This window comes from Mustela nigripes, chromosome 13 (genome assembly GCF_022355385.1).
Source record: "Mustela nigripes isolate SB6536 chromosome 13, MUSNIG.SB6536, whole genome shotgun sequence".
Classification (NCBI taxonomy): Eukaryota; Metazoa; Chordata; class Mammalia; order Carnivora; family Mustelidae; genus Mustela; species Mustela nigripes.
In genome coordinates this window covers 79,626,615-79,640,980 of record NC_081569.1, presented here as the reverse complement: position 1 = coordinate 79,640,980, position 14,366 = coordinate 79,626,615, and the positions used below count along the sequence as shown (strand labels likewise).

The 14,366-nt window shown below is 34.8% G+C and overlaps 1 protein-coding gene across 2 annotated transcripts in view; it reads right to left on the bottom strand.

Moving 5' to 3' along the window:
• SCFD1 (sec1 family domain containing 1) overlaps window positions 1–14,366 on the bottom strand; it is a 108,206-nt gene that overhangs the window by 81,037 nt on the left and 12,803 nt on the right. For both annotated transcript variants that reach the window (XM_059371238.1, XM_059371239.1), the window contains exons 5-8: window positions 8,458–8,580; window positions 6,848–6,935; window positions 3,074–3,163; window positions 591–646 (exon numbers count right to left, since the gene is read on the bottom strand). In XM_059371238.1, coding sequence (XP_059227221.1) covers window positions 591–646; window positions 3,074–3,163; window positions 6,848–6,935; window positions 8,458–8,580 — 357 coding nt within the window. The remainder of the gene's footprint in view (window positions 1–590; window positions 647–3,073; window positions 3,164–6,847; window positions 6,936–8,457; window positions 8,581–14,366) is intronic.

Here is a 14,366-nt window from a genome sequence, read left to right as displayed (position 1 = left end):
CAGATGGGAATGGGAGGGAGACAAACCATAAGTGACTCTTAATCTCACAAAACAAACTGAGGGTTGCTGGGGGGAGGGGGTTTGGGAGAAGGAGGTGGGATTATGGACATTGGGGAGGGTGTGTGCTTTGGTGAGTGCTGTGAAGTGTGTACACCTGGTGATTCACAGACCTGTACCCCTGGGGATAAAAGTATATGTTTATAAAAAATAAAAAATTTTAAAAAAATGGTTATGATCGCCAATAAACATTTCCTAAGTGAAGTTAAATGTAAAATGATCCGGGGATCAAATAAGTATAAAAACTACTTGGAGAAACAAGGCAGAAAGACAAATATACATTTTAGTAAAAAAGAAACAGCTGGAATAACATGTCAGCGTAAATCATTTTCTCCATCACATAACAGCAAAAAATGACCATTTTTAAATTTTTGGTGGAAACCCAATGTTATAAAATACAAATATCTGCTTTAGTATTTAATATATAACCCACAGCAATCATATACTTAATATTAACAAAAACACCTGAGGTATTTATGGAAAACAACTGATAGAATATTATTTGTCATCAATGGATATCTGTATGAACTCACCACTGCTACCATTTCTGCTGCTGTTCCTCTTGAACATCTGATTATAGGAACAGCACCTGTTTTAAGAATAGATGTTAGCAATGATTTCAGCCATTAATAATTAAAATGGATACTTAAATAAAATACCAAACCATCAAAAATATAAGAGAAGTATAAAATTTCAGGCTAGAAACATGAGGATTTATCATCTCAAGAGTAAAAGCAAGATTTCAGAAACGGACACTTCCATTCAAAGAGAAAATATAAGGGAGTCAAAAAAAAAACAAACAAGGCCATTTCTGTATGGTAGTGGCATATCAGTGTGACCAGATTTTTTTCAATGAATTAAAACTAAATTAGGATTTGACTCCCTACAGGCAGTTTCAAAGTTTGCTCACAGGAATCACTTTAATTTGACTTAATGGAAAAGAATGAAGAGAGATAAGTTAATTTAGCAGTTTGGTATTATTATTCATGATTTAACAAATTAACAATGAACTATTATAGTCTTTTTAAAAAAATCAACTTAAAAGATAAAAAACATATTCTTTCAATGTGAAAAGCTCCTAAAACGTGGCCTCAGTTCATTATTGAATCAGCTCATTAGACCTCTTAATTTCTCTTTCTTTATTGCCAAGTTTTATCAAAGGTTGAAATCCTAAAACGATAGGAAAAAACCCAATTGCACTGAAAACCTCAGAAAACAAACTGAGAACACTGTAATCTTTATATGCTAAAACCGTTGCATTCTAGATTCTATACAAAGCATGTTCAACTAGAAAAGTAAAACTGTAGAATATTAGCAAATTTTATAAAAAACGTTTTCTTCCAAGTTATACATGCTTGTCATATAAGATTCTGATACTAGAAATGTATAAAGTTAACCCTTTGATTCTAGCACCTAAAATAATCTCCATTAAAAATTAGATATTGATGGTTTCAGATTATTTTTATATGTAGTCTTAATAAATACATTAATGAAGACTACAAAAAAGAAAAATACAGTAATATACAATTATACATACTATTCTTAAATTTGCCTTTTTCCACTTCATTTTTTGTTGACATCCTTCTACATCAGATTGGCAGTAGTTTCAATTTCTCTTCTGAAAAAAAATCACTTTCTGATACTTTACATAATAAAGGTTGCTCTAACACTTCAGTGGTCTTTTATGCTTCTCTTTTTCAATCACCTTTACCTTAAAAATGTATCATCATGGAAAAATAAGCTAATGTCTACAAAAAACCAGCATTCAATGAAATTTTGGAGTGTGTGTAGGATGGCAAAATAGTAGGTTACTTAAAAGATTAAAAGTTGGGGCGCCTGGGTGGCTCAGTGGGTTAAGCTGCTGCCTTCGGCTCAGGTCACGATCTCAGGGTCCTGGGATCGAGTCCCACATCGGGCTCTCTGCTCAGCAGGGAGCCTGCTTCCTCCTCTTTCTCTCTCTACCTGCCTCTCTGCCTACTTGTGATCTCTCTCTGTCAAATAAATAAATAAAATCTTTAAAAAAAAAAAAAGATTAAAAGTTGTAAATCAATGTGCTCTTTTTAAAGCAATAAACAACAACCTCATTTGAAGGTACTCAAAAGCATGCGGGGAGTATGGGGGGGGGGAGGGGGGGGGGGGGGGGGGTGTGTGTGTGTGTGTAATATATATATTTCTCTCGTTTTATATATATATATAGAAGAGATATATTTGAAAAAGGAGATACATTTTTAACCAGCTTTTCTCCTGAGGGTACTTTTCAGCTTGCAAGGCACAGAGGAGAAAGAGCTGAAGCAGAAAACATAAACAGAAGACATAACGAGCTGAGGAATCAAAGATTGATATTGAGGGCTGGAAATTAAAGGAGAAAAATCCCTGAAAGGAGGGAGCCCCAAAGCTTACATGTAAATTCTCCTCAAACCTCTGTTTATATCCTAAACTATTCATGGTGTCTCTCTTTTCTTCAATTTTCTCATTTGTGAAATGAAGAAACTTCAATAATTTAGTTTAAGGGTCATTTCAACTAGGGTTTTCAGTGTCTACAGAATTAAAATTACAGTTATAAGGTTTCTAAACAGATCCAATAGTAATAGTAAAGCATAAAATCACACATTAGATACTGAACACAAAGTAGCTGTAAGTAAATTTAGATGTACCAAAGGAAATGTTTAAAATTCTGAGTATAGTGAATTAACAGTATACGTAAATTTAGTGTTTTCTGGAACCTTGGGAGTGTGCCTTAATAACCAAATTTATCTCTATACTTAAAAGTGTATTTGAGGGGCACCTGGGTGGCTCAGTGGGTTAAGCCTCTGCCTTCGGCTCAGGTCATGATCCCAGGGTCCTGGGATCGAGCCCCACATTGGGCTCTCTGCTCTGCAGGGAGCCTGCTTCCTCCTCTCTCTCTGACTGCCTCTCTGCCTACTTGTGATCTCTGTCAGATAAATAAAGAAAAAATCTTAAAAAAAAAAGTGTATTTGAAACTTTCCTAATGGAATATTAAATATTTTGAACTTACCCAGTGTAACAAAAAAGCAGAAGAGGCTGTCAACAATAGTGTCCATAACAGTTTCCATCTCTGTGTCTGTGATATCTGGCCTGTTAATAGCTAAAATAACATACAGAGAAAAAGTTACCAAACTTCTATGCCTTGATAACATTTGTAATACTCAAACAAGTAAAATTTTTCATGTGTTACACTTTAAAGTGAACAAGTATCCATCAAAAATTACACTACTTTAAAAAAACCCACAGCACTTCAGTATCAATAGCAGTGAGTAGTATCAACATCAGACTAGTACTAAGAAAAAAATCTACCACATAATATATATAAAATTTTTGTCAGAGCAAATAAAAAAATAAATATCCTATTCCATAATTTTATTCACAAACATTAGATAGCCTCAAGAAACTACTGAACTTATTACCCAACTACTGCCAGAAAGGACAACACAAATTAATTATCACAAGACCAGTGTCCCACATCATTTTTTTTTTATTATAGTAAGTTATAGGAACTTATTTTCTGATGTATTGCACTGTACTAAAATGGTTTCTAAACTTAAGTGGCTATCTGAATCACTCTAGAAATATGAAAATCTCTCTGGAAGCTATTAAATATTCAAGATTCTTAACTGTTTTCCCCAGGGATTCAATTCAATACATAATTCTGGATAATTCTATGAGATCTGCAATTTTGGCAGGCACCTCAGGTGGTTCTTAGGCCTACACTTAGGGGAAAAAAGACTATACTTAACAAAGACCTTGCCTAACTCCTCCTCCCATCTCTCACAATACCTAGGCCTAGTATCTGACAAGTAGATGTCCAATAAATGATTGTTAAAAGACTGACCAGACTAAAATATCATCTACATAATATTTTAAATTTCCCAACACCCTGAATGTGAAAACAAATATAAAATTCAATACAACTTGAATTTGAATGAGAGGAAAGCAGAATCCAACTGTATATATTAAAGTATTTAAAGAAAGTATGAACCATCCAGAGGACTTAATGAAGAATTCAACCAGGCAATATAGAATCTGGATGAGGAAATATACTGCTACTTGGTGTTGCAGATTCAAATCAGAAGACAGAAATGGCCAAAAGACATAATGTTAATTACGTAAATTCAAGGAACACCAACCTAGGGAAATACTCAGCTCATTCCATCAATCAATGGTGTAGGTAAAATCCAAATGGAAACCTCCAGCCCTTAGATTCTATACCCGGTCTCTCACCTCTAAATAAGAACTGACTCGAAGAGTCAGAACATTGTCCATCAATAACCTCAACTCCCTTATATTAACAACAACTTGGAGATAGTACCCTGACTTTAACGAGACAAAATCTGCTTCCTTTAAAAGGATAAATAAATTTGCAATGCATGAAAAGTAGGGGAAATAAATAAAACCCAAGACAGTAACATATTATGTTCAGACCAATCTGTTTATCAGCTGAAGCACTTGAGACATTTGAGAGGATCTGGCATATAATTATGGAATGGTTAAGAGCACTGACTCTGGAGTGAGTGACTTGGTTCAGTAATCTGCTTCTGCCATTTCCTTATCAAGTTACTCAGTATCTGTGCCTCAGTTACTTCATCTGGAAAATATAAGTAATAATACCACCTACTTCACAAAGTTACTTGGAAGAGTAAATGAACTTACACTGTAAAGTGCACAGAGAACAATCTGTTATTATTATAAATATACTACTGAGAATCTGGGTAATTAGCCATATAATTATACTTTAAAATTAATAAATTAAACTTATCTTTAAATTTAATAATTTCAGATTTGTGGTTCTTTAAGTTGAGAGGTATAAGAAAATTAGTTATATTTATAAGTACCTGAAGGTTTAATGAATTTAGACTCACTATAAATTTAATTATTATTAAAAGTTACTTGAATATTTGGGCAGATTTTGCTTATTAGATTAATAAATTTGCCTGGCTTCATATTTAAAGTACTTAAAAATGAAAATGCTAAACTTACAGATGCAATTTAAACTAAGGGAATTCAGCGAACCAAGTTTGTTGACTAAGCTTGTTAATTGGGGCTGTTTAGAATCTAATCTGTTCAATCTGAATTAACTGATCAAAGAAAAAGCTAAGGTGCTTCGTTGTGTTTTTGCTATTGTTACTGTTGTTTTTATGGAATACCTCATGAATTTGCATGTAGTCCTTACACTGCAGGCATGCTAATATCAGTATGGTTCTAATTTGAGTCTACATGCTGCCGAAGTGAGCATAAGGTGCTTTGTTTTCATATGAACATATTATAAGAAACAATTTATAAAAAACAATTTAAAAGATTCGCTTAAAGGCTTCAGGAAAACTAGGCTTTAAACATGTAACTTAAATACTTAATAATTAATAATTTAATAATAATTAATAATTTAATAATTAAAACTCAATTAACTGTAAATAGACTTCTGTAAATAACAACTACTGTCAAAACTCTCTGACACAGGCAATTCAACAAATGCTTATACCCTTTAGGGATGTTGTTTAATTTCTAAAACACAGCACACTATGGAGCTCAAGAAACAAAAAACTGATGTTCCCTTCTCAGGGAGCTTAACATTGAGTCCAGTATTTTATAACAGGGTACCACTGGCATTGTGGGCAGAACAATTTTCTGTTATGAGCATGTTTACACACTTCAAAACATGTAGCATCCCTAGTCCCTGCTCACTGAATGCTAGTAACAGCCAAACTTAACATAACAATCAAAAACATCCTGACACATTTCAAATGCCCCTTTCCAGGGGCCACACTCTCCACTCAGGAACCAATGAAATTCTAGTCAGCCCCAAACATCTCAACCCTTCAGTAGCAAATTAATGATTATTTGAATGAACTGGCTAATCATATCTACTACAGTTTGTGTTTTTCTCTAAAATATCTGACATAATTAGTGGACATAACATTTCAGTTAAGCAAGATGATTAACTTTCAGAGATCTGCTATATAACACTGCATCTAGAATCAACAATACTGTATTGTACACTTAAAAAGATAAAGGGACAAAAAAGTGTTCTGAAAAAAAAAAGCAACAATGATAATAAAATGGGGTTTGGGTATTGTGTGTGTGTATGCATTGTGTGTATTAGTTTTAATCAATATCCAGGAATGGTCAGTTTACCAAAATACTGAATACAAACTCTAAAGGTAGTTAGACAGCATTTGATCAAACACCAGTATTCAATCCACTAGTGCATGAACAGGGTGTAAGAATCAAGGGAGTCTAAAAATCTATATTTGAGAAAACATCTATGCTTCATTCCATAATAGTGCTATAACAGCTGTTGATGCCTGCTGTACTAGAAACTTTTCCAGGCATTTTATACAACTAATTCATTTAATTTCCACAAAAACTGTGAGGTAGAGAGTATTACTATCCCCAGTTTACAGATGAGGAAACTAAACCACAGAGGAGTAAGCTGGTTTTGTCCAAGAGTCAAAGTACTAGAAGATTCATTGAATCCTACTACTAAAATACTGTCTTATTTGCCATGACTAAATCATTCAGGCAAGCTGCTATGTGGTACCTAACAGGTCACAGTATTGGTACTTCACTGAACTTACAAAACAACTTTATTACATGTTGCTTCTAAGTGACAGAATTCAGTCTGAATTCTGTGTTTTCTTTGTGTGCTTTAAAATATCTTTCAGAGTTCTACTGCTATAAACAAAGCTGGCTTTTGATTGTACCAAATATGCTATTTTTGTTTATAGTACAACTCATTTTGTTAACAACGAATTATAATATTCCTGTTTTTACATACCACGATACGAAACAAGCTCCTTATTTTGATTACATAATACAAACATATCATCTTCCAAAGTAATAAAATTGAGATACTGATCAAAAACCTAGAAACAAAAGAAAAAGGTTTATAAATCAGTTTTACAATATATTTTTTTGAGCAGACTCCATGCCCCAATGTAGGGCTTGAACTTACGACCCTGAGTTCAAGAGTCACATGTTCTACCTACTGAGCCAGCCTGATGCCCCAATTCTCCAATACTGAAAGCACATTTGGTTTGATTTAATCAACCACTGGTAAAAATTATAATTATATTCAATAACAGAAAATTATACTATGCAGCAGACAGCCTCCCTGGGTAATAATAAGGAGTTAATATCAAAAAGAAATATGAGCAAGACTTTAAACAATAAATTATCAAGGAGGGGAGTAATATTTTCAGAAAACAAAATTTAAGAAGATATAAAAATTTGTTTAAAGATTGTGGTAGGGATATCACTTTTGATGAAAAAAAATCACAATTATATTCATTTTAATCAGATTTTCCTAAGAAAGTCATAACTATTTTTCCAACACGAACACTTATAAGTGGGAAAGAAGTTATACTAGTTCTTTAGAGGTGCAAATCATGGAAAAAATTAAGAAAACTCTTTTTGAAATGCATTAAATTTAATTAAACAAACAGAACTATTTCTACTATTTTATATAAAATTAATGATAAGCTTTGAAAAGAAGAACATTTAGGCCTCAAAAACTAATCAGTAGTAGTAGGCTATCTAAATCTTATCAGTAGGGAAAAATGGGAAGTAAATAGTTGTTTAGTCTTTTATTTGCCCTCTATCATTCCTTAGAATTTCAAGTGTTGTTCAAATTCAAGCAGCACAGGGCACAGTAGGGCTATAACCAAGAATAAATTTATAGATTTATTTATAACTAAGCTGAACCTATCTAAAAAGTAACCATGATATGGAATGGATGGTTCATCCTAAGTTCCTTCTTTTCTTACACTATGCAATTGGATCCTCTCTCCTAAGTAGATCTGAAGTTAGAATGGTGACAACAGTGATTATAAATAAAATAATGTCAACATATTTTTAGTATAATTTTTAACAACACCATCGTCAAACTATTTTTCCTTTTTTCAAAAAACTTTATTTATTTGACAGAGCAAGAGAGCACAAGCAGGGGGAGCAGCAGAGGAAGAGGGAGAAGCAGGCTCCCCACTGAGCAGGAAGCCCAACATGGGGCTTGATTTAACGACTTTGGGATCATGACAGAGCTGAACGCAGAGGCTTAACCATCTGAGCCACCCAGGAGCCCCTGTCAAACTATTTCTAAGTTAAACTAAAAAGATTACAAATCCTAGCCTAAAACAAAGACAGATTTCAGCATTTTGTTTTTATCTTTCAACTTCATTGGGTTAATAGGTACCTTTAGTTTGGTTTATTTTCCCTAGTTCAAACTGTAGATAATTTGCATTATCAGAACTCTTTCTAAAAGTAATGAGCCTAAATATTTGTTAGGTTGATCTGGTCCTCTATAAATTAGGCACTAAGTTAATTAACAAGTTTCAGAATATACTAAATTTTACATTAACAAAACGTCATCAGACAACCAAAATCTCTTACCTTGGCTACTTGTGTTACTGCACTGGCAGCCAATGCTGCATTCGCAATATCTTCCAGTTTACTTCTTGAAATAGCAGAAATAAAATTTAAATAATATGATTCATAGAGCTGATTTCGCAGATCCTAGAAATACAATAAATACTTCATTTTTATGAGCAAGAATAAAGGATGACCATAAATAAGAATCTTTTAGATAACTATAAGAGCAAGATTCTGGAGGATAATATACATATTTAAAAGATGGATTATATAAATGACACTCAAAAACAAGAATCCCAAAAGAATAAAGTCATGAAGAAGTTACTGGTTATTTGTTTGCCAGATACAATGGACCTATATATTAATAAAGTTATGATATACTGTTACCAATAAAATTCTATTTTAATTACAATGTCACATAAAACCGCTTGAAATAGTATATCTGCATTTTTATTAAAAATATCCAGGGGCGCCTGGGTGGCTCAGTGGGTTAAGCCGCTGCCTTCGGCGCAGGTCATGATCTCAGGGTCCTGGGATCGAGTCCCGCATCGGGCTCTCTGCTCATCAGGGAGCCTGCTTCCTCCTCTCTCTCTCTCTGCCTGCCTTTAAAAAAAAAAAAAAAAATCCAGAAATGGCTCTCATATAAAATGCTTATTATATTTTGTAGATATTGTCTTCTACAGCTCTGGTCATGTAATAATACAACCTATTTCCTTTGCTGCACAGACAAAATTTCAATGACCAACTCCAGAAGTATTACTTCTCAATCATCCAAAAGTAGTGTAATTTAAAGTTATGCCAATTCTTAAATCAAATTTACTGATGTTTTCATCTACTCATCTAGATGAAATGTACCTATTTCATCTAGGCAAATATGTATCTAAATAACCATACAGAAATACTTTGTATATACTGCAGGTTCAGTTTCAAACCACCACAATAAAGCAAACATTGTAATAGAGTGAGTCAAAATAAATTTTTGGTTTCCCAGTGCCTATGAAAATTATGTTCACACTATACTGTAGTCTCTTAAGTCTGCAACAGCCTTATGTCTAAAAAAAGAGTATATACCTTACATAAAAAATACCCTATTGCTAAAAAATGCTAACCATCATCCAAGCTTTCAGCAAGTTATTAGTGATCACAGATCACCATAACAAATATAATAATAATGAAAACGTCTGAAATAGTGTGATAATTACTAAAATATGACACAGAAACATGAATTGAGCAAATGCTGTTGGAAAAATGGCATTGGTAAGACTTGCTTGATGCAGGGTTGCCAAAAACTCTCAATTTCTAAAGAGCGCAGTTTCTTTTTTTTTTTTTGAAAGACTGTATTTATTTATTTGACAGACAGAGATCACAAGTAGGCAGAGAGGCAAGCAGAGAGAGAGAGGAAGGGAAGCAAGCTCCCTGTCGAGCAGAGAGCCCAATGCGGGGCTCGATCCCAGGACCCTGGGGCCATGAACTGAGCCAAAGGCAGAGGCTTTAACCCACTGAGCCACCTAGGTGGCCCTAAAAAGTGCAGTTTCTGTGAAGCACACTAAAACAACGTATGCCTGTATTTCCTCAAACCTAAGATACTGTTGGTTGCAAGAGGCATCATTATGTAATGCCAAGAAAGAATTAATTCTGCCAATACAATTCTGTAACACACCATCAATTTTTTTTAAAAGATTTTATTTATTTATTTGACAGAGAGAGAGATCACAAGTAGGCAGAGAGAGAGGGGAGGGAAGCAGGCTCCCTGCTGAGCAGAGAGCCCAATGTGGGGCTTGATCCCAGGACCCTAAGATCATGACCTGCGCCAAAGGCAGAGGCTTTAACCTGGTGAGCCACCCAAGCGCCCCCACACCATCAATTTTAAGATGCATCTGATATCAAAGATAAACGTTTAAGTGTGAAAACCTGAGGGTTTGGAGCATGTGTGAGGAAGGCTTCTGAGCAGGACAGTGTTTTAAAAAAGGTTGTGGGGTTGATTAAAGCATGAAGGATTAAGAATTAAGAGCAATGAGGAAATAAGTAAGTATGTTGAAGATATTGGGAGTCATGTTTCTCACTGTCAGAAAAAAAAGTTCTAGATTTGTAAAGGGAAAAAGAAAAAACTAGGATGAATCCTGTATTTCTGAAATGAAATAGTTTTGGATATTACCTGTCTTTTCATCTAGAGAGGTAAGGAAGATTTTTAGAGTCAAATATAGATATAAAAGTATTCGTGTGTGTGTATATATATATATATATATACACACACACATATACTTCCTGGTTCTGTCCATTTTGATGTCCTAAGAACTCTTAACACCTTAGTAGCAGTAACTATGCCTTATTCCCAGTTGCTGATTTCTAAATACCATTCTCTACAAAACCCAACCAGGGCTCCTTAGAAAATGGCTGAATCTTGGGCTAGAATAAAGTATGAGATGAGACTGAACAATCGTATTGTGCCTGAAAGTAAGGAAGTGGTCTAAGAATGAAGACATTTCAAAAGGACGCAGAAATGCAGGATATAAGATCAATATATAAAAGTCAACTGTATATCTATACACTTGCAATGAACAATCCTAAAAACAGAATTAAGAAAACAATTCCATTAACATTAATATAAAAAAAATGAGGGAATATATTTAATAAAAGAAGTGCTTGGGGCGCCTTCGTGGCTTAGTGGTTGGGCCTCTGCTTTTGGCTCAGGTCATGATCTCAGAGTCCTGGGATTGAGCCCCGGATCGGGCTCTCTGCTAGGCAGGGAGCCTGCTTCTCCCTATTTCTCTGCCTGCCTCTCTACCTATGATCTCTCTGTCAAATAAATAAACAAAATCTTAAAAAAAAAAAAAAAAAAAAGAAGTGCAAAACTTATTTGCACAATACAGAACATTATTGAGAGAAATTAAAGAAGATCTAAATAAATAAATGGTATTTCATGTTCGAGGATCAGAAAATTTAATATTGTAAAGATGACAATCTTCTCCAAATTGATCTACAGATTTAATGCAATGCCTATCAGATGCAAGCTCCAGGTAGCTTCCTAGGGAAATTGACAATCTAATCCTAAAATTAATATGAAAATTTAAGGGGCCTAGAAAACCCAAAAAAATTTGGAAAATGAAGTAAAAAGTTGGATGACTTAGTTTCTCAATTTCAAGCCTTCCTACAGAACAAGAGTAGTAAAGACAATGTCGTATTCGCATAGGACAGACATAGAGATCAGTGGAATAGAACGCAAGAGTCCAGAAATAAACCAATGTATCTACTGTTAATTTTCTTCTTTTTTTAAGATTTATTTGTCAGAGAGAGAGCACAAGCAGTGAGGCCAGCAGGCAGAGACAGAGGGAGAAGCAGGCTCCCCACCTAACGGGAAGCCCAATACAGGACTTGATCCCAGGACCCTAGGATCATGACCTGAGCCAAAGGCAGATGCTTAATTGAGCCACCCAGGTTTCCCTTATGTTAATTTTCAATAAAATTGCCAAGACCATTCATGGGAGAAAGAACAATCTCTTCAATAAATGATGCTGGGGCAACTGGATAGCCACATGCAAAAGAATGAATGAAGTTGGACACCTCACTCATACTGTATATAAAAACTAATGCAGAATGGATAAAAGATCTAAATTTAAGAGCCAAAAGCACAAAAATCTTTAAAGAAAACACAGAGATCTAACCATGGGTTCTGAAATATGACATCAAAAGCATAAGCAACTAAAGAAAAGACCAACTTAAAACTAAATTTAAAATCAAAATTAAAAATTTTTGTGCTTCAAAGGCTACCAACACACAGAATAGGTGAAAACATTTCCAAATGATATACTTGATAAGGGTCTAGGATCCACAATAAGAAACTACTCTAACAACTCAACATTAAAAGAACAGCCCAATTAAATACTGGACAAGGGATCTGAATAGACCTTTCTTCAAAGATGGACAAATGGCCAATAAGCACATTAAAAGATGCTTAATATCATCAGTCACAAGGAAAATGCAAATTAAAATCACAATGAGAGGAGCGCCTGGATGGCTCAGTGGGTTAAGCCTCTGCCTTTGGCTCAGGTCATGATCTCAGGGTCCTAGGATTAAGCCCCGCATCAGGCTCTCTACTCAGCAGGGAGCCTGCTTCCTCCTCTCTCTCTGCCTGCCTCTCTGCCTACTTGTGATCTGCCTGACAAATAAATTAAAAAATTATTAAAAAAAATCATAATGAGATAACACTTTAGGATGGCTACAATCAAAATTTCAGATAATAAAAAATTCTGACAAGGATCTGGAGAAACTGGAACCCTCATATACTGCTGGGAAGAATATAAAATGATGCAACCGCTGTGGAAAACAGTCTAGCAGTGCCTCAAAAGGCAAACCACATACAAGCATTTATATAAAAATATTTGTGTGTGTACATTCTTCAAATGCTACATAAACAAAATTAAAGTAATATTCTATATAAAATTTTGTCTCCTGCCTTAAAAAAAAAAGTTAACTATAGAGTTATTTGACCCAGGAATTCTATTCCCAGGTGTTTATGGACAAAAGAAAAATGAAAACACATGTATACACAGAAATGTATACAAATATGTTTGTAGTAGCATTATTCCTAATAGTCAAAAAGTGGAAGGAGTTGATAAATCCTCTTTAAAAAATGGCATGGTCAGGTTTATGCAGTATAAAAGAAAAAGCTGGGCATCACCAGCTGCACAGGATGCAAAATATGTGACCTTCATTAACAATTTAAATACAGGTGACCCTTGAACAACACGGGGGTTGGGGCACTGCACAGTAGAAAATTCACATGTAACTTCTGATTCTCCAAGAAATTAACTACTGATAGTCTACTGTTGACCAGAAGCCTTACTGGAACATAAATAGTCAATTAGCACATATTTTGTATGCTATATGTATTATATACTGTTATTCTTACAAAAAAGTAAGCTTGAGAAAAGATTAAGAAAAACTATTAAGGGAGAGAAAATACATTTACAATACTGTCTGTTAAAAAACTCACCTATAAGTGGACTTCTGTAGTTCAAACCTGTGTTGTTCAAGGGTCAACTGTAGCAATTTGATTCAATAGTCAGTAACAACATGCTTGTGATATTTGTGGCAGACACTGTTAGCTACTTAACCTAATATCCATTTTCTCCTTCTTTTTTGCTAGAAGAATCTAGATTTTGGTTGGGGACAACATCATTTAAATATTAACTTTTGAAACCTCCTTTGAGGTTAATTCTATCCAGTGAAACATAAATAAATGAGTGTTTTCTGGGAATTTCTGGGAAATCTTAGCTTTCATGATTAAAAGGAACAGTTAGGACTGGCATAATTTATTTCACCCTTCTTGCTCTGAACATAGATGTGATTTCACCCTCAGCTGCCACATAACACCCAGGAAGCAACAACCAAGACATTGAAAAGGAAAAACCAAAGAAAACAGATCATAAAGACTGAAGGACCTGGAGTCTTTGACTACTTCACAGAACTACTATACCAGCTTGGACCTCCTACTCCCAGACTTCCTATTATCTTAGAAAAATAAAACCCTATTTTTAAGTTAATATAGTTAAATTTTCTGGGGTACCTGGGTGGCTCAGTCAGGTATGTGCCTGCCTTCAGCTCAGGTCATGATTTTAGGGTCCTGGAATCGAGCCCTTTGTGAGGCTCCCTGCCCCGTGGGGAATCTGCTTCTCTTCCTCCCTTTGACCCTCTCTGCTGTTGGTGCTCTCTCGCTCAAATAAATAAAATCTTTTAAAAAAAGATACAGGGTGCCTGGGTGGCTCAGTGGCTTAAGCCTCTGCCTTCGGCTCAGGTCATGATCTCAGGGTCCTGGGATCGAGTCCCACACTGGGCTCTCTGCTCGGCGGGGAGCCTGCTTCCTTCTCTCTCTCTCTCTGCCTGCCTCTCTGTCTACTTGTGATCTCTGTCTGTCAAATAAATAAATAAAA